This window comes from Sinohyriopsis cumingii, unplaced genomic scaffold (assembly GCF_028554795.1).
Source record: "Sinohyriopsis cumingii isolate HCF-2022 unplaced genomic scaffold, ASM2855479v2 utg001870l, whole genome shotgun sequence".
NCBI lineage: Eukaryota > Metazoa > Mollusca > Bivalvia > Unionida > Unionidae > Sinohyriopsis > Sinohyriopsis cumingii.
In genome coordinates, this window is record NW_028316076.1 from 1,388,697 (window position 1) to 1,416,106 (window position 27,410).

The following is a 27,410-nucleotide window of genomic DNA, read 5'->3' on the forward strand; positions in this document are numbered from 1 at the left end:
AGCAAATATTTGACCAGCAGGTCGATCTGTGCTGACTCTTCCATCTTCTTGATCGTTTGAGAGCGGAATGAATACTCTGACGCTAAGACACTCTCCTTATATACAGGGACCTGCTGCGTATGAAACCTAGTCAAATGTAATTTTGCAATAAGATGAAACGATTTCATTGAGGAAGTAAAAGGCAATGATGTACCGTATCGCCTCACACAAAACCTGAAGTGTTAGTTCAAATCCGTGTCAGCGATTTCGAAGACGACATAACTGGGATTTAATCAATGCTCTCCAATTATGCCACAAAACCACGAGTCCTGATTCACGCCAAAAGAAATTTCGTTCGGTCCATAAAAAATAGTATCACATCTGAGAAACGCAAAAACGAACTTCCAGAAAACTGAGAACGACGGCTTACACCTACAACGTAAATGTATGAGTTCAAGTAGTGCGTAAAACTTAGTCAAATTAAATTTTTATAGTCAAGAAGAAACGATCTCTTTTCGAAGAAGAAAGCAGACACCAAGCGACAATGGCGATCCGTGTCACACAACACTTTTCAAAATGTGTATTATCAGAGGTTTGTTCTAGCGATCTGCACGGTTAAATTAAATGTTGATGTATTTTGCAATAAGACGGACACAATTTCCATGGGATCGCCCATGGTACGATTGTTCGTGCATTAGTTTAATTTTTAAAAATATTTTTTTTTTATATAAATCGCCTATAGGATAGACCCAGTAAAGCATGGCCATTCTCGTCACTGTCTGAATAGCTACTCAAGTCAATTCGAAGCGAACGCGGTAAGAAAATAAGTATAGCCAATGAAATGGCTTACAACGGGTGATGCATTGTTTTGTTCTAGGACTGTGTGGCATAATAATCACTATGTTCTTGCGTTGTTACCATTACAGCGCAGACACTGAAATGTGAACTTACAAGCCCTCTTTGTGTGTGTGTTGTACCATTTCCTCTTACCACATCAAAATACTGAGCGTCACAGTATTGGTTCGCGTTTTCAAGCTGACCATTTTTTTTATATCTCACTTAAACATTTCGACATAAACACTCACACTCACATCGGTAGAGTCAGAACAGACGTGTTACAGTATTGAGGGGCATGTTACCTTTTTTTTTCTTCAAACTAATAAATTTGGGGTTTGTATGAAGTAAAGAACCGAAAGTACAGTGAAACTCAAGGATGATGACCCAATCTGTCTGTCTATTGATGCGTGTATTTACTCAAGAAGAAATATGACCTCTAAAACACAAAGAGATACGGCAAGCATGATTAGATTAAACACAACGATGTTTTCCCTTCACGCCCGTGTAATTTAGAGTTTCAATCGTCTTTGAAGACAAACTTGGTCTCCTTTTGTAGGGCTTGAAATAACAAAAAAAAAGCTGAAAAATCTTAAGCACTTTGCTATAGATAATTTCATCAACAGACTAAACAACATAAATACCGTTACAACAATAGAAAGCCTTAAATCTTCTATCAAAAAGAAATGCATGAAAAAAATTAAAGATTAACGATAACTAACCAATGAAACCGAATTTAACAAAGGCAATGACATGTGAAGAAATGCCTCTCACTTTGGAAAGGTAGGCGAATGTACTATGTCATGCACCATCAACCTGAAAAAAATTATAAACAGAGAGAAACCTGAATTCAAAATTCAGTTGTTTTTTTTTTTCTTCAAAATTATTTCGTTTCTTTTTTCTTTTTTTTGGAACAAATCTAAGCACTAATATAGAGTGGAAAAGGGAAAATGCACATACAAGCTTTGATATTTCTGAAAACATGAGGGGATATTCCTAACGTTCATAACCACCTATATATGCTTGGACTTGTCTGTGACTTCTCCACAAAACAAGATGTACATATTTCTGGTCAAGCTGCAAGTGTGTGCGTGTTTTTGAAAATGGTAAAACTTGGATATACAATTTTCTCGTGACACTTATAAAGTGAAGAGTCTGTGCAAGTGTCAAAAGCCAAAGTCATATAAGTTTTGTATTTTGTACGGCTTGTAAAGATTTCCACTTTAGGAAATGTGAAGTATCACAAGTTATTATCACAAACAGAAGTGGAACATAGGGGCTTGCAAGAAAGAAAATAACCCAGACAGTTGATGTCATCGAGAGTGCTAGAGACGGTACCCGAACTTGCTTGTTTGCTTACTTGAATTAAAGTGATTTTCGCTCTAATGGAGCATGTATCACTGGTTTAATAACGCACCGAGTGATTTTTAATTACTCCTGGGGAAGGAAAGAGAGCCTCATCCCCCAGGCTTTTATGCACTCACAGACTATTTTTAAATTTAGCCACTCAGGTGTAGGACTAACTAGTCCTTAACAACCTGACTGAAAGGCTTTAAACATGAGTGGGAATTGTCTCACCACACACTCATTTTTCTGTCCGAGCGTGGTAAAGGAGGAAAAAGGTGCTCAGCAAGACAGCCATGGATGTTAAGTACTCACCAAAACGCTGGCCCGTACTTATTTCAAATCAAGTCCCGTTTTTTGCTAATCGACAATAATAAGTATCAATAATGTGTTAACCACCTGTGCAATTAGTTCAAATCTAACGAGTCTGTTAAATTTCCTAACATATCTGTCTAATATTAGTACTTAGTGTACATATAAATAGCCATACTGATCTTATTTAAATTATTATGTCTAAGCGACATATACCAGTTTGGTCATTGTTAGGTTTAAAAAGTTAAGTTTGTTGCAGTGTTCCAATGGGTCAAGTTTGTTTCGAGAATAGTTTAGTCAAGGAGGGATACCAAGCCAAATATGGTTCCCTATTTAATAAAAAGCAATCTTTTGGAGCCCTAAAAAAAGTCTGTTTTTTCTGTTAGAAGGTAACACGTCTCTCTTTTGCTTTCACGTTCTTTCCCGCACTCCTAGTCTCATGATTCTTGATATCAGGAAATGCGTAGCCATGATGGGCGGTAATGTAAGCAGCGGCTTCTACCAGTTGACTGAGGGGGTATCCAGTGTAGGTTTGTCTGTAGAATTGGGGAAGAACTCTGACTCCTAATCCCCATTGAGAAGGTCTTGGTTTAAAGGTGTCTAGAGATCTGTAGGCAACGTATTGTATGGCTCTAATAAACTGCCCTGCTATGTTGACGTTATACAATGCTTGATCTAGCCCCATTTCGGTGTACTTTTCAACCAGGGTCAGCGTCCCCCTCCTCCTCCTCAACCGCCTCAATTTCCTCTTCTGGTTCTGATACTAATTCTTCAGTTGAGGTAGATAGTTTCAAATCCGCTGCTATGGTGTCTGTCGCTGTTATTGTTGTTGTGGTTGTTATTTCAGCTGAGATTGCCTGTAGTATCGGAGTGAGAAAAGAACGTAGTGCCTCCGATAATTACATTTGAGTTTGCCATACTGTTTGTCTAACATAATTTGACCTTTGTTTTGCCACCACTCTTTCCGGGACGGGTTGTTTGTTAGGTATAGTCGGCTGTTAACTAGATGTTATTTGTGTTCTCGAGGTGGGTGGAGTGCTAACTGGCAGAAACCGTAAAGTGGGCAAACGACGTGTCAAAGAAGTCAAAGTACGTTGGAAAGGATATCCGACCAGTTATCATTCTTGGATCGACGCTTCGCACGTCATCGACTATTAAAAAGAAGTAACCATCATTCCCTTTCACACAGATTCAGCTACTACGATCACTCCTTCACCCAATTCTTCTCTGCAAGATTTACAAACACAACCCTTGTGGGTGAGGTATAGAGAACGTGTGCCTAAAACGCAAATCGTCTTTTTCTGTCAAATCTTCGCGGTGTATTGTGTCATCGGGGCAGCCATTGCCAATTTGAGTTTGCAACAAGGAGACAAACAATTGTGGACCATTGTATTGAGCAGTTGCATCGGTTACCTGCTTCCTAATCCCTCCTTGAAATATTCCTCGAACGGGAACCACGGGAACCTTGTGTCCAGTGTCAGTGCAAGCCACCACTCCAACAACAACTCCATTTTGGGCGGAGACACTCCTCTGACTTCCAGTAACACCTCGGAGAGCCACATAACTCTGGAATTATGAGTCACCAAAACCAATTTTACTTAACCTTACCCAGTGACAGTTCCATGGAGGTGTTTCCCAACAACACGTTGTGCTGTTACACGGCCAAATTACCTCAGACCATCCCGTTAGATCACGAAGCCCATTGGGAAGTGACTTTAGTGGAAATCATTCACCCAACACAAATCAAAAACATCACCGAAAAGCAAAACACTTTCGAGGTGGAAATCCTGAATGCCCAACTGGAGGAAGAAATCAATAAAATCGGGTTTTTAGGGGACACAAGACCAGCCAGCAATCCAGCCTTCATTATCTACACCTTGAAAATTCCTTCAGGTTATTATTTTAGTGGTGAACATTTGGTGGACACTATTGCGGACAGGTTCAACTTAGCCTTTGGTAAAGCACTGAACAGAGCCAAAAAAGTGTGAAGATTGAGTACCATAAAGTGGCTCATCGTCTCAGGATAAAATTTCAAGATACGGACACACTGTCCCTCAGGTTCAATGGTAGTTTGTTTGAAATTTTGGGTGGACATGCAGAAATGGTCGCAAACAATTTGAGCCCCAAGATCAAAAGTAATATGGATTTTTACAGAGCTTTTGGAAACCCGGTAGAACTGAACCAAGGACTTAATTTGATCTTTGTGTATTCCGATGTGGTGGAGTACAACGTGGTGGGACACACCTCTGTGCCGTTACTGCGTGTCATTCCTTTCAAAGTGGATGGTACCACAAACAATGACCAGGAAGGTGTAAACACCTATCACGTACACCATGAATTTGTACATCCTCACTATTTACCCGTCAGTAAGTCGTATTTAGACACTGTCAACATTGCTATAAAAGGAGATCTGGGACAAAATATTCCCTTCTCCAAAGGGAAAGTTACAGTGAAACTCCATTTTCGAAAACGGTTCTCTAACGAATTGTAAGTCAAGACAGCGACGAGTGACATTTTCACCCTATAAAATCCGGCCAGATGCGTGTGGAATTTCAGTTTGCAGAAAATCTACGCGCAGATAATACGGTGAACGTCCTCCTGTATGTTGAATTTGACAATACGATATAAACCAACAGTTTGAGAGAAGTCATTCTACATTATTAGAAGTCATGGAAGACTTTTATCAATGTTTATGTAGTAGAGATTCTTTGGACATGGAATGTGAAGATCCTGAGGAAGGAGAACCCCAAGACAAAGACGAAGAAGTCATCATGATGAAGTCTAGATGGCCAGAACAAAAATTACATATAGTTTCCTGTTATGCTATAGTCTTGACAGAAAAAAATTAAGGAATTGATCAAGAAAGATTGCTATGGATGTCATAACGATCATCCCAGTCAAATTCAACACGATAAATGCCTAATGCTGAGTCAAGAAGAACAATTGGACGAGTATCTGGACGAAGCTTGGAGTCTCATCTCGGAAGAAGACGTGTTACAACAGTGGTATAAAGGCTTGCGTGAACATTATTGTCCTCCATTAACAACTCAAGAGATCCATCGCATCGAAGCTCTGTTGGATCAGAGTTGGGAGACAAGGCGAAGAAACGGTTACTTGTCAGACATTTTCAAGCAGAAAGTCAGGATCGAATTGATGACTTATGATTACCTGTGAAGAAAAAAAAACAAAAAAGATATACCTGAGAAATTTATTACCTTTTGAACCACAGTTTGTACACTGCTTCTTGGAATCCTGTCGTCTGTGCTAAAGATAAACTCCCTCATCGCAAACCTCAAAACCATCAAGCTTATGTCATGAACACGGACGACAGTCATCTCCCAGGAACCCACTGGGTAGCCGTTTACTTTCCTCAAGAAGGATGTGTGAAATATTTTGATTCGTACGGATTGCCCCCTTTGGAAGACGATATCATCGACTTTATGAGAAGAAATGCTCAGACCACCCGATTCAATAATGTGAAATTACAAGGCACAGATTCCTTGGTGTGCGGACAGTACTGAGTGTATTTTCTGCATCATCGCAGCCTGGGCTGTTCCTTAGAACATTTAGTAACTCATTTTGATCCTCGTTCTTCTTCAAGAAACGATGTGAAAGTAGATAGATGGTTTTGTGACCATTATGCTTATCTTTTGTCTCAAGCTAGGAAACGTAGTGTCCATCAATGGCCTAATGACTTCCAACAGTGGAAATCACAATTTCATTCACAACGTTGTCAGCCCTGTTTAAAGTAGAGTGTGAATTGAAAAAATGTTTGGTATTTGAAAAAAAAATGTTTGATGTTATATGGTTGGATTATTGTTAAAAAAATGTTAGAGTTGTTGGTTAGTGTTAAGTGGTTTTGAATAAAAAATGTTGTGTTTTGAAGAAAAAATGCCTTTGTGGTTTGTTTGGCTATAGGAATCCTGATTCATGCTCTTTGACTTCTCTCTATCCCTCCCATAACACTATTTGAACGGTTCGACTCGAAAACCGTGTAGTAATGTTTTCCTTCACGTCCGCGCTTTGACAATAAAAACGGGGAAGTCTCCAGTCTGCCCATGCATTGTTAACTTATCTTCCTACGAAGATGTGCTCAAGATTAGCCAAATTGAACGAAGCCTATGTGAATTTACATAGGGTCATGACAAGTCTGATACCGAGACCTGAAGAGATAGACAATATCATAATGTTGAAAGTCACTGAAGACCTGAAAGAAGAGCTCTTCAAGGAGGAATTCAAGAAGGAGAAAGAAGAATGGATGGAGAAGTACAGACTTCATAAACAGCAGAGAGAGCAGCAACAGCAGCAGCCTGAACCTGACAGAGGCTTTGTCAACAGTTGTATCGACACCAAAGAGTTCTTCTTCTCTTTTCCGAAGAAGCAGACCTTATCCTGTGAGAAAGCCTGTCGTCAGAGGAGGCCGTCATCTTATAACCTAAGCGATCGCCATAGCTTCAAGTTCCCAAAAAAAAATTTCAGGGCTACCCCATACTCTCGAAAAGAAATAACATTCCATTGAGTATGATATGTTAGTCAGTTAGAAGAAAAAATAAAGAAGTGAGTCTATCAGCACATGATTTCTTTATCTTGGTTAGAAAGTGTGACTCTAAGTTGTTCATTTCCGTCGCTTATCAAATTTTTAAAAATAGTAATGTTCTGTAAAAAGTGAGTGAGTGTTTCTTTTAGGTCTGTGCGTTTTTTGTTTTTTTTTGTTGGTGATAATATGGATAATGTAAGATCGGGGACAACGAAATTTAAAGAATTAGGCCCAGAACTCGGTGTTGAGGGAAGAAATATTCGCAACAGCAGCGGGAGCAAGAAATGCAGACCTAGCCAGTTAGCACTGAGGCATTCTGCGTTTGACAATGCCTTTGATGTCGTACACGTCGTCTTTTTGGTGACACGACTTGATTTGAAATAAGTACGGGCTAGCGTTTTGGTGAGTACTTAACATCCATGGCTGTCTTGCTGAGCACCTTTTTCCTCCTTTACCACGCTCGGACAGAAAAATGAATGTGTGGTGAGACAATTCCCACTCATGTTTAAAGCCTTTCAGTCAGGTTGTTAAAGACTAGTTAGTCCTACACCTGAGTGGCTAAATTTAAAAATAGTCTGTGAGTACATAAAAGCCTGGGGGATGAGGCTCTCTTTCCTTCCCCAGAAGTAATTAAAAATCACTCGGTGCGTTATTAAACCAGTGATACATGCTCCATTAGAGCGAAAATCACTTTAATTCAAGTAAGCAAGCAAGCAAGTTCGGGTACCGTCTCTAGCACTCTCGATGACATCAACTGTCTGGGTTATTTTCTTTCTTGCAAGCCCCTATGTTCCACTTCTGTTTGTGATAATAACTTGTGATACTTCACATTTCCTAAAGTGGAAATCTTTACAAGCCGTACAAAATACAAAACTTATATGACTTTGGCTTTTGACACTTGCACAGACTCTTCACTTTATAAGTGTCACGAGAAAATTGTATATCCAAGTTTTACCATTTTCAAAAACACGCACACACTTGCAGCTTGACCAGAAATATGTACATCTTGTTTTGTGGAGAAGTCACAGACAAGTCCAAGCATATATAGGTGGTTATGAACGTTAGGAATATCCCCTCATGTTTTCAGAAATATCAAAGCTTGTATGTGCATTTTCCCTTTTCCACTCTATATTAGTGCTTAGATTTGTTCCAAAAAAAAGAAAAAAGAAACGAAATAATTTTGAAGAAAAAAAAAACAACTGAATTTTGAATTCAGGTTTCTCTCTGTTTATAATTTTTTTTCAGGTTGATGGTGCATGACATAGTACATTCGCCTACCTTTCCAAAGTGAGAGGCATTTCTTCACATGTCATTGCTTTTGTTAAATTCGGTTTCATTGGTTAGTTATCGTTAATCTTTAATTTTTTTCATGCATTTCTTTTTGATAGAAGATTTAAGGCTTTCTATTGTTGTAACGGTATTTATGTTGTTTAGTCTGTTGATGAAATTATCTATAGCAAAGTGCTTAAGATTTTTCAGCTTTTTTTTTTGTTATTTCAAGCCCTACAAAAGGAGACCAAGTTTGTCTTCAAAGACGATTGAAACTCTAAATTACACGGGCGTGAAGGAAAAACATCGTTGTGTTTAATCTAATCATGCTTGCCGTATCTCTTTGTGTTTTAGAGGTCATATTTCTTCTTAAGTAAATACACGCATCAATAGACAGACAGATTGGGTCATCATCCTTGAGTTTCACTGTACTTTCGGTTCTTTACTTCATACAAACCCCAAATTTATTAGTTTGAAGAAAAAAAAAGGTAACATGCCCCTCAATACTGTAACACGTCTGTTCTGACTCTACCGATGTGAGTGTGAGTGTTTATGTCGAAATGTTTAAGTGAGATATAAAAAAATGGTCAGCTTGAAAACGCGAACCAATACTGTGACGCTCAGTATTTTGATGTGGTAAGAGGAAATGGTACAACACACACACAAAGAGGGCTTGTAAGTTCACATTTCAGTGTCTGCGCTGTAATGGTAACAACGCAAGAACATAGTGATTATTATGCCACACAGTCCTAGAACAAAACAATGCATCACCCGTTGTAAGCCATTTCATTGGCTATACTTATTTTCTTACCGCGTTCGCTTCGAATTGACTTGAGTAGCTATTCAGACAGTGACGAGAATGGCCATGCTTTACTGGGTCTATCCTATAGGCGATTTATATAAAAAAAAAATATTTTTAAAAATTAAACTAATGCACGAACAATCGTACCATGGGCGATCCCATGGAAATTGTGTCCGTCTTATTGCAAAATACATCAACATTTAATTTAACCGTGCAGATCGCTAGAACAAACCTCTGATAATACACATTTTGAAAAGTGTTGTGTGACACGGATCGCCATTGTCGCTTGGTGTCTGCTTTCTTCTTCGAAAAGAGATCGTTTCTTCTTGACTATAAAAATTTAATTTGACTAAGTTTTACGCACTACTTGAACTCATACATTTACGTTGTAGGTGTAAGCCGTCGTTCTCAGTTTTCTGGAAGTTCGTTTTTGCGTTTCTCAGATGTGATACTATTCTTTATGGACCGAACGAAATTTCTTTTGGCGTGAATCAGGACTCGTGGTTTTGTGGCATAATTGGAGAGCATTGATTAAATCCCAGTTATGTCGTCTTCGAAATCGCTGACACGGATTTGAACTAACACTTCAGGTTTTGTGTGAGGCGATACGGTACATCATTGCCTTTTACTTCCTCAATGAAATCGTTTCATCTTATTGCAAAATTGCATTTGACTAGGTTTCATACGCAGCAGGTCCCTGTATATAAGGAGAGTGTCTTAGCGTCAGAGTATTCATTCCGCTCTCAAACGATCAAGAAGATGGAAGAGTCAGCACAGATCGACCTGCTGGTCAAATATTTGCTAAAAGTCATACGAAAGCATAATTCACATGCGAAAGTGGCAACAAAACTTACTCTTTTGGTCGTTGATTTGATGAGAGTCATACGAAAGTGTGTAAGTGCTAATGAAGTTTGCTATATCTGCAAAGGTAAATGGGTATTTGTCTCCAGAATACCTGCTTCGTCTAAGAAAGAGAGACAAAAGTCAAGGTACCTAATATCGTTGTCAGGAGAAAGGACACTGGAATTCAGAGTGCCCTACGAGAAAAGAGAAGAAACAAAAACAAGACGAAACAGAGAAGAGGGATTCAGAAGAAGAAGAAATTGAAGATGATGAAGAACTTGTTCCAGTAAAGACATGGAAATGGAAAAATTGACAATGTGAGCAGATGCGTTGGCCCTGATGTGAAATTTCATACTACCTTCTAAAAGAGAATAGACCAGAAAGAAAACGTAAGTGTCTCTTGGTCTTGACATTGTATAATAAGGACGGCGTGTTTTGTTTTTACTCACACTTTATGAAATTGTGCTCTTTCACCTCTCTCTATCCCTCTGGATCATGTTTTAGTTAGAATTGAAATGGAAGGATGTTTTCCTTCACGCACGCTCTTTAGGCATGCAAGTCGGTAAACAATAGTCAGTCTATTCATCCATCATTTTGTCTTGATGTTTCCTAAATCACACACTGATGCCATAAAATAACGGGTTAAATGGGTTTTGTAGTGTTGGGAGTGGGGGTGGGGTGGGGTGGGGTGTAGGTGTTTGGCAGAGTTGGTCATTGCAGGTGAGGGCTTAGGTGCTTTCAAAAAACTTTTTCTTCTTCACTCTGTGTTGATAGTATATTTGGGGTTTGTATGCGTTCGCGTACGTTTGTGTGGATAGTTTATTTGGGGTTTGTTTTTTCCTCTTCCCTCTGTGTGTGTGTGTGTGTGTGTGTGTGTGTGTTCGCGTACGTTGTGTAGATCGTATATTTGGTTGTTTTTTCTTCTTCCTCCCGAGTGTGGATAGCATATTTGGGGTTTGTATGCGTTCGCATACGTTTGTGTGGATAGTTTATTTGGGGTTTGTTTTTTCCTCTTCCCTCTGTGTGTGTGTGTGTGTGTGTGTGTGTGTGTGTGTGTTCGCGTACGTTGTGTAGATCGTATATTTGGTTGTTTTTTTTTCTTCTTCCTCCCGAGTTTGGAGAGCATATTTGGGGTTTGTATGCGTTAGCGACGTTGTGTGGATAGTATATTTGGGGTTTGTATGTGTTCGCGTACGTTTGTGTGGATAGTTTATTTGGGGTTTGTATCATCTCCCTTCTGTGTTGATAGTATATTTGGGGGTTTGTATGCGTTCGCGTACGTTTGTGTGGATACTTTATTTGGGGTTTGTATTATCTCCCTTCTGTGTTGATAGTATATTTGGGGTTTGTTTTTTCCTCTTCCCTCTGTGTGTGTGTGTGTATGTGTGTGTGTGTGTGTGCGTATGTCTGCGTGCGTACGTTGTGTGTGTGTGGGTGTGTGTGTATTGGTCTCTGGTTGTCCCTATAAAGCTCACTTTATCCCTATCAGATACACTCTACCTACCTACCTGCAGTAGCGTGTATTCAGGTCAGCCACTTGCAGCACTGTTGACATTTATCCCCTAGTGTTCAGTACAGTGACGTCACTGACGCTGGAAATTTCGAGACTATAAATATGGACTTGGGGATTTCCACAGGTTGTAGCTATACATATATACTAGAGTTCATAAACAGGAACATCACTCAAGCTGAGGCTATAAAAAGATAGTGGGATTTTCCAAAGGAATAACCCACAAGTTGTAGTATAAATAGATAGTGAGATTTCATAGGAATTTTAGCTGATTATCGCTATAAATAGATACATGGGTGTTTATCGACGATCGTCACACAAGTTGATTTTGTAAGTAGTTACTAATTTTATCCATTTTATTCTAAACCATTGTAACTTAATTTTCGGGGATATGTTTATTTTCCTTTAAATTCTCGGACAATTTCGTCATTTTAGCGTTACTTTTAGTCACATCCATTTTGTCGTTGAGCATTTCCTTGATTATAGCTCTTTATAGCATCATTACAATTATGCAAATGTTTGAACACCCCAGCAAGATTTCAGGTCTTGATAATGCTTTATATATAAATCTCACGCTTGTACTAGTGTATGTATGTCTCTGTCTCTGTTGTGTTTGACCCTCTACCATCATTGTCCCTAGACAATCCCACCATGTTCAATTCCCCTTGACGCTATACAGACCCACCATGTTCGATTTCCATATGTTAAATTCCCCTAGTCCCTAGACAGACCCACTCTCTATTCCCATGTTCAATTCCCCTTGTCCCTAGACAAGCCCAAACTCTATTCCCCATGTTCAATTCCCCTTGACGCTAGAGTGGCCCAGGGTTTTTTCTCCATGTTCAATTTCCCTTGACGCTAGAGTGGCCCAGGGTTTTTCTACATGTTCAATTTCCTTTGACGATAGAGTGGCCGGGGGGGCAGGGTCAGTAATGCTAATTCCCATGGACGCTAGGGTGGCCCCATATACTACTTTGGTTTCCCACTGTTTCTAGCTAGTTTAGTACACTTATTGCCTTACATGCAAAAACAATGGTAAAGCAAACAAAAAATTAAAATAAGGTTAAGTGACTTTGTTCAACCAACAGAAAATCAAATTTTCAAATAATTGTAACACGTAATTGCAACTTACGAAATTGTTGGTCTCACACCACTATTGAAACTAATATAAGACAAAAAAGCAAATATTTGAAACAAGAAGGCGGTAATGTGTGTCAAAAAGTTTGTGCAGGTTACTCTAGGCAAGTAACACAATGCACGAAAAGGGTTTGATACACAAAAGGTCAAACAAATTTGGAAGAAAAAAACATAGAAAATTGAACAAAAATGAAAGAAAAACAAAATTTGAGAAAACAAAACAAAAATTGTCTGAAAAGTACCTTCAGAGAGTATGTGTGCAGTGCACAGAACACAGCTCATGTGGTTAATCCTCTTTGGTTTAGAGCGCACCCAAAGTTCTCTCCCCGATCTACTCAATATTTCCATCCAAATTAATTGGTTCATAAGTAATAGACGTGCACGTGGTGGGACTCCCAGTGGAGACTGAGACCATGGTGTTGAAAATAAAATAGAAACTACCTACCAAGTTACGGTTGTAAATCATAAATAGGAATCCATATGGCGTTTCCCATCTGTTAAATCAGGTGTACGGATTGTCCCAAGCGGGTACATCGTATGTGGACAAAGTTGCACCAAATGTTGTAGCACAAGAATTGGAGGCCGTGGGTGGTGGTGATGAATAAACGGGAGCTGAAAGGGATGAAATTCCCTTAAAAAATGCCTACAAAATGGAGGTCTCAGACAATACAAAGAAAACACCTTCCCTATCATCTTCATATACAAACCAAGAAATGGAAAGGGAGGGGAGGGGAGGACTCATTTCAACCAGTAGTTACAAGAAGAAAGATAAAGCTTTGTATGGGGGCTATTAAAAATGGACCAACAAACCTGGAGAAAAACCAGTAGTGTTTACTACGGGGGATGTCAGAGGAAAGTTCCTCAGATGAGGATTAAGAGGGGGATAGGAGTGATGGGGAACTAGAAAGTAAGCAGGGTGCTACTAAGAATCAGGAAAAAGAACCTTTGATATCCACGCAAAAAGGAAGCGGATAAGCACTTCTTTAGGTTAAGAGAATGGGGATCCTACGCCGATTAAGGAAAAAAAAAATGCTAACGCAGATCCCAAGGAAAAGAATACAAATGTTTGAGTACATGACAAGAAGACGCTTGAACGCACAAAAGACTGAGAGAGAGAGAGAGAGAGAGAGAGAGAGAGAGAGAGAGAGAGAGGAACAAGGAGAAAAACAGGAGACAGAAAAACAAAGAAAATAGACTGATACGGATGTCGATGGGAATGAGGAAAAATAGATTGACAGGGACGAAAGCGAAGAAAATATAAATAAGGAGGACGGCATTGAAACGATTGACACTGAAAAGGTGAATGACGAAACAAAATACATTTGTGATAAAAAAAATGAATACGAGACACCCACTGCTCACAGCCGTAGGTCATTATCTGTTTAAAATTAATTTTTAGGTGTTAATGAAGGAATATACGATGTATTTAATTAGAAGACTAAAGTAAACTTTAATCATGGAAGGAATGAACCTCAAGATGATAACTCTAAATGGTAATGGGGTAACTAAAGACAAAGTAGACGTAATCAAGGAAAACTTCGAGGTGTTTGACTTAATACATTTACAGGAAACAGAATTTATGTATTGCAAGCAAGGTTAAGAAATGTAGACGGAAGTGGGAAAGAAAATGAGTGAATTTCAGATCTTTATGCTACAGAAGTAATCAACTATGAAACTAAGTGGGATATGGTTTTTGGAAGAAAAATAATCAATTATTGAAGGAGGAGGATGTAAGAGTATGATAGAATACATATTGTATTTTTTTAAATGAATATTTCGATATCGTTGATCAATGTGAGATAGTAAAACAACTTTGAAAACAGTGACGAAAACATAATGTGGAGTTAGAAGAAAAACAAGTGACTAGAAATAATAGTTTAATGAATATCTTAAATAATAACACAAGTGACGATATTAAGCAAAAATGTAGGAATGATATTGCGAAAATACAAAACGAAGAGACCAACGGGATAAAAAGAAAAGGACGGGGAAATTTGGATAATTGTACGCAAGGGCGAGTGGATTGCATAGACGGGAAGAGATTAGAAAGAGTGCCGAAAAATCAATTAAAGAAATTTAAGTTAATGATATTGTATATAAAGATAAAAGAGGCATATTAGAAAGATCCAATGATATTATAGAGGGTTAAATACTTCACAAAACATACCAGACAGGGAAAGCGATGAATATTTAGTGGGGATGGATTTTAATCATACAAATAGCAAAAGTAAAAAAAAAAATATGCTGTGTGAAAATAAATGGGAAAGAAATAGAGGAAGCACCAGGATCAGACTGAGCCTCTGAAATTTACAAGAATTTTAGCTATTTTTTGTACCTATTTTAGAACTATCTTATATTAATGTAAAACTAAAGAGAGAAATGGGAAGGACTATGAGAGAGGGGATTGTAACTTTTATATTAGGGGACAGGGGAAAAAACGGACCCCAAAAAATGTAGGCCGATTTAATTTTTAAAAGCCGATTACGAGATTTTATGTCATATACTGGCGTGAGGGTTAAAAAATGTACGAGTGATATAATATTAAATCAAAGCTGCGGGGAGAAATGTAAATATATTCAAATAATGTATTATTAAGTATCAGTACCAATATATAGTACTTAGAAATAAGAGGGGATAAGGGAGCTCTAGTACTTTTTGACCAAGAAAAGGCTTTCGATAGACTGGAGATTACCTATGTAGGATAAAGGGAGATATCATGATAAGACTATTTTTATATCTTGACAAATTAACAGCTAGGAATATTGTGAATAAAGTTATTGAGTTTATAGTGAAGAATATGGTCAAATGCGGTCACGTGACAATGATTGAACAGAAGGTTAAGAGAGTAAATATTGTTTTTTTATTAGTTACATACGATTTATGGTCGTGTGATGATTTAATAGGGTGACTTAAATAAAAATGGATAAAGGCATAGTTGGAATTTTTTTAAGGAATGATGGCTTCTGTTTGGCATCTCTGCTTCACATGCCAGTGGAAACTGAAAAATTAAAAAGCGCAGTTTAGAAATATTTTAACAATATGCATGCTCATGAAAAGACTAGGATAAAACTACAAAAGTACTGCTAGTTAATTGTTTTATTCAAATAGATAAATCTTACAATAATGATTTAGATATTTCGACAAGGATGATGTTTGGACAAAGTCTTTTTCCATTTATTGGCACTGGAAAATAAAAAGAGAAAAAGGTTTTGAAAAAATAATTTCAACTATGTCTTTATGATAACTTATAATAATTCTAGAATAATTACAAATTAGAACAGAGTTCTTCTGGCAAAGGAAAATACATATGCATACATCGAAACCAAAGGCAACGATGTATGCACATACCTCAGATATATATAGCTATAAAAGAATTAGATTTCACAAAGGCTAGTCCAAACACAAAAACTGTATTGCAGACTTGAACCTATCGCATATATACAGCAAACGCTGACAGTAGGACTATCGTTAACCATAATGGCTGAAATTGGGGATGATGTTACGGAAATTGTCCACAGACAAATATATCAATGGGTGATAGTACATAACATATAACAAGATTCAATTTTAATATAAAACAAGTTATCAAGCATTGGAAGAGGAAATATGGGGTCTTTATATATTTTTTTTTTTGGGGGGGGGGGGGCACCAGACAGATGCCCCCCCACCTAACCAAAGAATAAAAGTGTTTTTATGCTTCACTGTGTCCCCCAGATATGTTGCTTTGTTTTTTAATTGAAACAGAATTTCGATCAAAAATTTTAAATGAATTTTTGACGGGGTATTTATTTTCTAGTGTATTCTATAGGATTGCTCCATGTGAGTGTAGGTCTCTGTCGATCACCTGACTCGGAGTCCCTCTCCAAGTATCTTTGTTACCTTGGCCGTCTATATCGAATTCTTCCCCAGTTGTCCTGCGATCCTTATAACATGGATATTCTAGATTTTGTACATATTTATATTTCCAAGTTTTTAGAATAAGACTTTTGAATTTTGGGTGAAGTAACGGTGTAATAATACTTTTAGGGAAAAAACTATTGTTTTAGTGTGTGCTATATGTGTGTCGTTCTTCGCAAATCTATATTCTGTTGAGATCAGCTGTGTTCGAGAGAGCTCCATGTTTACTTTATTTTTACTTCACTCCCTCGAACTTGGCTACCTTTATCTATTTATTATGTTTTCGAAAAGGGTTGCCAAAAATTTTATTTCCTATACAGTTGAGTGACAGTATAGGTGTTAGTATAGATTGGTTTCTATGTGTTGTATCTCTACTTTTCCGGACCATGTCGCATGTCTGTTCCTTCCTTCCTAGCTCCATGTGAGTGTAGGTCTCTGTCCGTGTTTCGTTCCAATAATTCTCAAAGATAAAAGAAAGGTATTAGTATTCAATATACATTTGCTTAAATATAAATGGAGAGGTATACGTTCTACTATTATTTATCAAGAGTAGGCAGGAGTAATGTCCCATTGGGGTAACTACCGTTGGTAGTTATCGTTACATATGCCTCTCACTCTAGTTTATTTTCCTATGACTATTATTTGGCCACAGGCCATCATTGTTGTAACGATATAGTCACTAATTTTATATAGCGTATTTTTAGTAAAATTCCCATCAAGATATAAAATGCTTTGTTTTTATATTTATCTGTTTTGTTTATTTCAGCTATTACCTTTCCCCTATTAATTTTTGTTTTTTCACATTGTATTATCACATGGAATTTAGAAAACGGGCCTCTTTTACACAGTGGACATTTTGGCGGTACTCTGACCATGCGCCGTCTCACTGCAGCCTCTCCTATCAACCATGCATTGTGCATGTATTTAAAGCTGAGGCTTTGAATTTTAAGGGAGCCTAATTTCATCCAGTGCCCCCATGCTCTGTCCCAGTTAACATATAAATTTTCTTTTTCTGCCGTGCTTTTGATATTTTTTGTTACGTCCTCCCTTATCCAGTTATATGTTAAGGTTTCTTCTTTATTCCATAGTTCTTTTTTATCTCTATATTTTATTAGTAAATCTTTTCTGTTTTTGAATTTTCTTGGAATTTCTAATTGTTTTATTATTTTTGTAAATATCGTCCCTATTTCTTATGGAGAATCCATAACGGTATATGTAAATATCTTCCCATGGACTCTTTGGTTCTACTCTTAGCCTCTTAAATTTATTTAAAATATTGCCGGCTTTAAGTAGTATAGGGCTAGGGAGTCCTACCCCTCCCCTTTCTTTAGCTTTATATAGTGTTTCTTTATTAATATAATGAAGTTCAAAATCCCAAATGTAGTCTATTATATTATTATCTATTGTGCTTAATGCTTTGTTACTAATATCTATAGATTTTAAAATATAATTAATATTGGCGTACATGTATGTTTTCGCTACTTGTACTCTCTCCATTAGGCATAGTGGCGTTAGTGCCCAGATTTTCACAGTCTGTTCGATTGCTTCTCTTATATGTCTGCAGTTTTCTTTCTCTTCATTTTCTCCAAAATTGACTCCCAAAACTTTGACCCTTTTCTTGGGTGGTTACCTCTCCAGTTTCCTATTTTGAATATTTCTTTTTTTTCGTGATTAGTCTGTGATCCTGATGCTTTGCTAAATTTGTCAAATTCTTGGATCAGGTGTTTAAAGGAGTTATGATCCTTTATAAAGTTTGTACAATCGTCGGCGTGTCGTAACATTTTCACTTCTTCTTTTATATTCGGTATTTTAATACCTTCACTATCTTTATTTAGTTTAATGTTCATGCTTAGTATTTCAATCGCTATTACATATAATAGCATAGATAGTAGGCAGCCTTGCCTCACCGATCTTTTAATATCAAATTTACCCGTCTTTGCTCCATTCACCTGCACTCTTGAAGTTATTTTTTTGTACAGGATTTTAGTTCATATTTGAAATCTGTTTCCAAAACCAAATTTCTCTAAGATTTTTTGTATATAGTTGTGTTCTAATCTATCAAATGCTTTTTCTTGGTCAAAAAGTACCATAGCAGATTTTTGTCCACTACCATTTATATGTTCAATAATTGTTTTTATACTTAATATATTATTCTGTATGTCTCTGGGTCTTTACATACGGGTACCTAAGAGTACGACTAATCCAAGAAGATAACAAATTAAAGAGAAACTCCCGCAACAAAAACAATCATATAAATAAATTTTGTTTCCAAATTCTTTTTGATCTTTTTAAGGAGGAAACAAGACATAATATCAAAAGCCTCTGAATGTTTCTGATAAAAGCCATTGGTGTGGGGGGACACACCCGAGGCCAATAGCTTATCATAACTAACGGTCGAAGGCGTGCCCGCAAATAAAATGGTTTTGCTGAAATTTTCACAAAAAAACTGATTACCTTTGAAGCACCGATTGTTCTGCATAAATACTAAGCAAAATTAAACAAACCAAAATCGGTCTAAATCAATGTTCTAAAAGTATTTTGATGTTACCGCCGCAATTACAAGCCGGCATTTGTTTGGTCGGCCAAATTTTGAATTTAGCGGTGACTTCAATAAAACACAAGCACCCTTCATCAAAGCAGTCGACAACAATCCTCAATAAAAACGAAGCACCGGTCTTCAGGGGAAGTCGGCGCCAGGCAATGAAATCTGACCCATTGTTGCATTTTCCAAAGTGATTGGAACACTTACAATCGCGACCAAAGGCGACATAAAAAGCAAATAAATTTCAAATTTCAAAGCTGTTTGTTAAACTTTTTAGTTTGTTCGCATGTTTTCATTTCTCTATTAACAGTCTCATCCGCTCGGTAGACTCGGCAATATGAAAGCTGTCTCCAGCCAGGCCCGGCCCTAGGATGTGCGGGGCCCAAGGCAGCATGCGGGGCCCAAAGCAGCTAGCAATGAGCGCGGGGGCCCCAAGCAAAAAACTGCATTGCGGAGAAGCTAGGGACCCAAGGCGGTTGCCTCGTTCGCCTTGCCCTAGGGCTGGGCCTGTCTCCAGCTGACCAAAATCTAGACCATGTACATGTAGCATGTAAACAACTACGAAGCCTCATTCTACTGACAACAACGAATATCTCTGTAAATTATTTAGTGACACATTTGTTAATAATTGGAGATAGATCAAACGAGGACTAACATATTTTTTTTACATACGAGTTTGTTGTGTTTTCTAACAGTATGTGAATGATATAAAAGCTTTCTAACGTAATCCATACTCGAATTCATGGATTTTCCGTATAGAACTACAGCACTTTACGCATTATGGATTCTCCTAAACACTTGTAAGTTGTCAAGTACACACTCTCAATGTAAATGCTATACACTGTTGACAGGTTACCTCTTACAAATTTCACTTCTATGCGAAATTTCATTTTTTAGACCCCCCCCCCCCACTCAACATCCGCTTAAGACGACTAAATTACTTATTACCTTGGACATTCGGATATCGAGATAAACGGGTAGTACTGTATTATGAAAATGGCGAAATTAAAAAAAAATTGGCAGCAAAATATTAAGGTTGGCAATTTTATATGCAGCAACTTTATTAATGCCAGCGCCATCCCTGGTTCGATATTTCGCATTTTCTGGAGAAATCCATTGCCTATAAAAAGTTGGAAGTTCATTATTTATCGTATCGGCTCCTGTAGTATGTTGAAATTAATTTATTTCTTCCAGTATAAAGAAAGGTTATGTAATTTAGCTATGACAAGGCGGACATTATGAATTATGAGATTGCGCATTAATAAAGATTTCCTTTTTCACTTTACGGTTATTAGGGCTTTTTATTTAGAATAAATATTTATCATATCTTTTTTATTTGCATTTATTGTATGGTCTCCCACGAGTAGAACCTTATCTCAGTGAACTTGTATGCTGTCGACACAGACTTAGCAACACCTCAATTGCAAACAAGTCACGATATCAAAAGGTTTTAAGGATTAATCATAAAGGTTTCATTTAATTTTCTTCTTCAGTGTTTGTTTACTCTGGACTTGTCACTTAAGTTTTGTCCATTGATTTTTATATTTTTTAAGTAATCATTGGTAGGGTAAATATTTGTTTTAAGTCTCTGATCTGTGCAGTTATATCATTGTTTTTTCTTGTCAGAAATTTGACTAAACTCTAAATTTCAGCCTGTATTTTGGTAGCTGAGGTTGCCTCTGTTTTATAAGTTCCTAGTCCTGCTGGTGGTGGCGACTGAGGTAAATGTCAATGCATGTTTCATTTGGGGTTGTGTAGAAACTGGTTTACATGATTTCTAAAAATACCACGGTCTTGCACTAAAATATATTTAAAGGTCATTCTTGTATGTACATGTCGATTAGGTTTTAACGGAAGTTTACATCATGGTTAACCCCCAGGTCAGAATTGAATGGAGTCTCCTTCACTCGTTGTTCTTCAAAACATTACAAAAATCTTTTCCTTTTCGCGCGTCAAAGTCGACTTTAGTGTTAACTGCAAGGTAAAGAAAATAATTTTTATGGCGGTAAAATCTAAAATCCTAAAGCAGTGGTTACCTAATATTTGTATTGATTATCATTTTTAGCACGCATATCGATGGTTCAACCGAGCTATCTCACCAAACTGTATGTATGTATGTATGTATGTATGTATGTAGCTAAGCATGCATGCATGCATGTTTCCAGCCAAACAAGCTCTTCGTCCTGGGAAGAAACAATTTATATCCTCTGAATAACACTGGAAACAAAAACGAAGAGAAAATGTTGAATCCTATATATTTGAATGAACGGGGAAGTATGCAAACAAGAATAAATATTAGATGAAAGAACAAAAAATCAAATGAACAAAGGTCCTAAAACACTAATTATTGTTTAGGTACAAAGGTTTTCAAGAAAGGACAGGTCCCGGGTTCAAATCCCAGATGAGCCACCAGTTTCTGTTAGAACTCTATGGTTTTAAATAAGTAGCAGAATGAAGCGAACACAAACTTTTATTAAAATTCAACGTACTATTTATTTCCTTAAAATGCAAAGTGAAAATTCAAACTAAATGTACAGTCTTGTGAATTAAATCACGAATAGCCCTAAATGTAGCTAGACAAGTAGAAGAAAACTTTCTTCCAGCCCCCCTCCCCCATGGTTTCATAGAACATGTTGATTTACTCTATTGTCATTAGTTAATATTAAACATTAAAATCGTAGCATTTTTCTCAAACTAAGCATGTGCTGAAGTTTTCTTCGCTTACCGTAAGAGTTTCGTAATTTTGCAACTCGTCATACAAATATACATATGACTCAGTTGGTAGAGTGTCGGACTTACTATCCAAGGGTCGAGAGTTCAGTACCTGCCCAGGCAAAACCTGGGTCAGCAGCTTCGCAATGTCCTTGTTAAAGGCAATTAGCTATCATTTCCTCCAAATGACATTAGCAATATCGTCTTAAACGTGTCGTTAAAACCAGCCAAAAATCTGCTACGAGTGCCGCCGTTGCCTCAGCTGATACTGCTAGGACATTTGCTTCTACTTGTACTTTTGTGTCCATCGTTTCAAACTTATATTTTGAAAGGCCTGTGAATGACTGTATTTCTGGGTTTATAGTCTCAGGTGATACGGTACAGCAATGATAACACCTCTAAAAGCTTTCAGCACTCGATTTTCATTTTGAATGTACAAGGAAGACCTTTAACATCATCTGAGTGCCAGATACCGGTTTGAAGTTATATGGAGAGTGATTTCTATAATTATATTTATCTTGCTGCAAACAAATGTAACTTTGTCCTGCTGCAAATGCATATATGTAACGTTGTCTTGCTGCAAATGCACATATGTAACTTTGTCTTGCTGCAAACATATGTAACTTTGTCTTGCTGCAAATGCACATATGTAACTTTATCTTGCTGCGAATGCACATATGTAACTTTGTCTTGCTGCAAATGCACATTTGTAACTTTGTCTTGCTGCAAACATATGTAACTTTGTCTTGCTGCAAATGCACATATGTAACTTTGTCTTGCTGTAAATATATGTAACTATCTTGCTGCAAACATATGTAACTCTATCTTGCTGCAAATGCACATATATAACTTTGTCTTGCTGCAAATGCACATATGTAACTTTATCTTGCTGCAAATGCACATATGTAACTTTGTCTCGCTGCAAATACACATATGTAACTACGCAGCAAAATTCCTACAGTTAGCCCATATTTGTATTACTCCATTTGATTTTCATTTAATGTACAGTGGAAATGAAATTTTGTTCTCACTCAAACAAATCTAAATCTTTATAATTTGGCAGATCATGCAGTGGGGTCAATCCGTATACATCGCATGCATTGATCCCTGTTAAATACCGGATGCACAAGAAAGAAACATCGAAAATGAAAATGAACTTTGTTAATGCTAAAGGAATCGCGACTTTAAGTCACAAAGATTAAGTGAAACCTGTATTTTTGTTCCTATTGTAAAAATCTCAGATTTCCAGCTTCTTAGAGTTGGTCGACTTTGATAAGTATGTATAGTGTAGTAATGCCGATAATGACAAACATAGCGGCGTTGCTAAGATATGTCCATGCCGTGATTATCTCTACCTTTAACCAAAGATGGTTCGATCTATTTATATAACATCACGCCACTCCACGGACCATAGGGTAAACTTCATTGATTACAAATCGGCATTATTTGGTTATACTTTAAATAAGCAAGGCCAATATCATTTTAAACACAGGTGATTAAGAAACGAGCACTGAACTTGAGAAGATGAAGATAAATTGCTGGACTTTTGGCCTGGTTTTAATTTCCATCATTTCTTCACAGGTAAGTGACTTTCTTAGTAGAGGTTCGCACTTTTATCAATGGACCAATATTTCAGGTCATACAATTATTTGTCTTTCAGTGGGAACTTTGAGTCGATATAAAATTACTACAAGTGTTCTGAATGGAATTTAATACACAAATGTTGCGCAAAACTTAATATTATTTTTAAAGGATGTCTAAATTGGCCGCCTGGCCGCATTGATAATTATTTCCTTTATACACCTTCCTTGGCTAAAATCCTCCTTTTCCTCCTCCTCATTATTATTATTATTATTATTATCAATCACAAAGAAAATTAAAATAATCAATCGGGACATAGATTATAACACTGATTAGTGAAATTGTTATTCCCAAAGCTCAATAGCAAGTGAATCAATATGTAAAGTCGTGTGGACTTTTATATGTTTTGAGTCGAATTTTCCATGTGCTTTTAATTTAAATAAATAAACCATTGAAATTTTGATAAATAAAAAAACTTTTGCTGATTTTAAAGTCCCTTGAGACACATTATTAGCTGCACAATGCGCAGAAGTACAGTTAACAGCCTTTTCAAGGACACAATGAGGCTGCAGACCTGTGATGGCCTAGGAGGTTATCGAGATCGCTGTTTATTTTATTATTAGTTCGGCGCTCTTTGAATTGAGATATTGCGGTTCCTCCGAAATGAAAATAACATTTAAAAAGGCTGTTATGAATGATGAGTGTTATAGCATTCGTTCTTCAGTTTTCTCTAAAGCTAAAACAATGTTTTAATTGCAATCATGATATTTCTTATTTTTGTTTTAAGGAAAAGCTCCCCTCTGAATGGTTAAAACAATGAGATTACCACACATGTCTATCAAACACTGCACGAATCCGATTCACAGGCTTTTTTCATTCATCCGCCATTATTGCCATCACATAATAAACAAGTATAAACTGCATCTAAATGCCCAATCGGAACATGGTAAAGCATTTCCTTCAATGACATGAAAACAATGATATGTATGTATGTATGCATGTATGTATGTATGTATGCATGTATGTATAAGCCTTATTTGTAAAGTGACGACAAATGCACGTCACACACCATCATATTGTTTGTTGTACTCATTTGTGGCCTAAACATTCTCAACTTTATGTATATTTTTTTAGTTACTCCTGGTATTTGATTTGTATCTAAAATAATTGTAATTTTTGTTTACGGTTTTAAGTTGTACAGATTATCTTTTCTTAGGGTCTATAAATAAATGCTTAGGTATGTGTTGACAATTGCTAATAATAACAACAGGGGATGATTTTTTCATAATTATAGAATATACAAAAATGGAATGTTATTTTGCATAATTTGAGTGTGCAAATTTCAAAAATGAACCCATCTCTATGATATCTTTTCAAATAAATTCACAGGAAGCATTCAAACACATGTACCGTCCACCATTTTTAATATTGATCTTTGGCAATTTTTGAAAATTCTTGACCTCATGTTATTTCAAGCTGAAATTTGCATATTTCTTACAAATGTTTTATATAGAAATGTTTTGTGAACATTCAGCTTTAAGAATAAATTGACTTTTTATATGTTCCAGGTAATTCAGAAGCCCCCCTTTGCCTTTTTATCACCCCCCCCCAAACATTTTTGCATGAAATACTATATTTTTGAGTCATACACAAGTTGAAATTATATGTTGCTTTTAAAATGGAATATTTACTGCATAATTTGAGTGTGCAGATTTAAAAAACGAGCCATCTTTATGATATCTTTTCAAATAAATTCACAGGAAGCAGTCAAACACATGTACCGTCCACCATTTTTAATATTGGTCTTTGGTCACTTTTTGAAAATTCTTGACCTCTTGTTACTTCATGCTGAAAGTTGCATATTTTTTACATATGGTTATATATAAATGTGTTGTGAACATTCAGCTTCAAGAATAAATTTACTTTTTCTATGTTCCAGGTACTTTTGAAGACTTTCTGTGCCTTTTTATCACACGCCCCCTAACATTTTTGCATGAAATAGCATAATCATGAGTCATACCAATTTGAAAATGTATGCTACTCTTAAAACCAATAGTGCATATTCATTACAGTGTTCTTGTACATACATATATTTTTTTGAAATCACAATTTAGTAAATAACAATTGCTATTTTAGAATTTAGTTATCATAAGATATATTTGGTCAGTTTTCATATCTATAAAATAAAATCAATGACCAAAGGTTTTCCACTAAGATTTCATTACCGTAAGTCAGGATTTCTGTAGTGTCAGCTTAGGATGGTGCAACATTAAATGTTGAATGTCCTAAATTTGCGATATTTTCATAATAATTCTGACCATTGTTTTGAGCAATATTACATAGTTCATGAAATAAAGACAACTGTGGTATCAGAGATAGAGAAGAAACTGGCACTGAGTTGGTTCTCAAGAAATATTTATGATTATGTATTTGTTTAAATGGAGAAATACTACAGATCGATTCTCTATTCCTTGGCTTCTGATGACAATATTCTTATTGATATTCACAAAAAATGGCATGACAATTTTAAATGAATTTGTTTTCATTCTTCAAAATTCTGAAAAATAGTTGAACTTTTACTTCTTTTCCGTCCCTACTAAATATGAACATTTTAATTTTAATACCAGTGTCTCAAGATAAGAACCGTACGTAGAACTGATGACCTGACATTGATAATATCTCAGTGATCACAATCACATACATATTATCAATACGTCTAGTATCACAGTCGGTGAGTGATACTCCCGTCGAGTCTCTAACCTTGAAAATATATTACACAACAAAAGTTGTACAAATATTTTGTAATAAGTTTGGTATAATGAAAGACAGCACGTCTACATAAACCGATTCCTTGCTATAAACGTCTGCCTTTTCATACAATCAAGTTTTCGTGTGTTTTTGAACCCAAATTATGTCGTATTGTTGCCATTGTTTACATTTTGTACGTACCCATGTGCCGGGAAGAGTTACCGTTCTTGCTGGCATGGGTGACCTTTGAAAAAGACGTAATTCGTGTGTTTTCCGCAAATATTCGCACACATTTTACCATTATTCTCGTACAAAGAACTCCAAAGTATTTAAAAAGTAGGTGTAGGTGAGCGTATATGTTCGTTTATTTAGTTTTTCAGCGTTTTGAAAAATTTGGTTTTCGTTTTTATCCGCTGAATAAGTTGTAGTTGTTGTTGTTGTTGTGGGGTTTAACGCCATTTTTCAGCACACGATAGGCCATATATGGCGGCCAGTATTAATGGTGGAGGAAGAACCCGGGAAAACCCAGGAAAGAACCACCGACCCACGAGAAGCTACTGGCATGCTTTCTCACATATCTACATTGGCTGAATCTGAGGAATAAGTTGTAGAAATGGCCCAGTGTCATATACGCTAAATATAGACATTTGACCTTTCAACCATGAATACATTCAGATGTAATAATGTTAGCCTTTTACATATTAAAGCGGAGAAAATCCCGGGTGTAATGAGGTTGACGGTTTCTAGAAGACTTAAGTTACTTCCCATTGGTCGATCTATGTCACATGGATAGGCAGTTTTGGAATACATTGAGTAGTAAGATCTGTACTTGGGGCATTTTGTAGTACATTTGTATATTATGTGTATATAAGGAGATTACTGAGCAATCAGATTCATTCCTGTTTTGGAGTCTTCTTACACATTAATTTAAATCTCGTGTGTATATTTTCTTACCCATTAATTTAAATCTCGTGTATATAATTTCTTGCACATTAATTTAAATCTCGTGTATATAATTTCTTGCACATTAATCTTAAGATTATGGTATCGAACATATTAACTTCTTGGTAGTAAAGAAAGAAAATGTTTTATTTTTCTAAGATACACTAACATATATACATGGTGTTAATAATAATCATATATAATTTACATGATAATAATAATAATAATAATAATAATAATAATAATAACAATAATAATAATATCTACAACAATAGCCAAGAGTCCCAAATTGGCACGGCGCTCACCTGGCTGCTATATACATAAAAATTCAATTCATCGGCAGTTGGCCAAAGTGTCTTGAGCACTGTGTTCATATTGGAAAGTTTATCTGTAAACTTGTGTGTTACGGCTCATTTGTCTT

General features: G+C 36.5%; 1 protein-coding gene across 1 annotated transcript in view; it reads left to right on the forward strand.

Moving 5' to 3' along the window:
* Window positions 1-23,167: 23,167 nt before the first annotated feature.
* The window catches only part of LOC149771417 (NPC intracellular cholesterol transporter 1-like), a 73,166-nt gene continuing 68,923 nt past the window's right edge, over window positions 23,168-27,410 (forward strand). Inside the window, exon 1 of the mRNA XM_089948492.1 lies at window positions 23,168-23,299. Within this exon, the coding sequence (XP_089804618.1) occupies window positions 23,243-23,299 (57 nt within the window). The 5' untranslated portion in view covers window positions 23,168-23,242. The remainder of the gene's footprint in view (window positions 23,300-27,410) is intronic.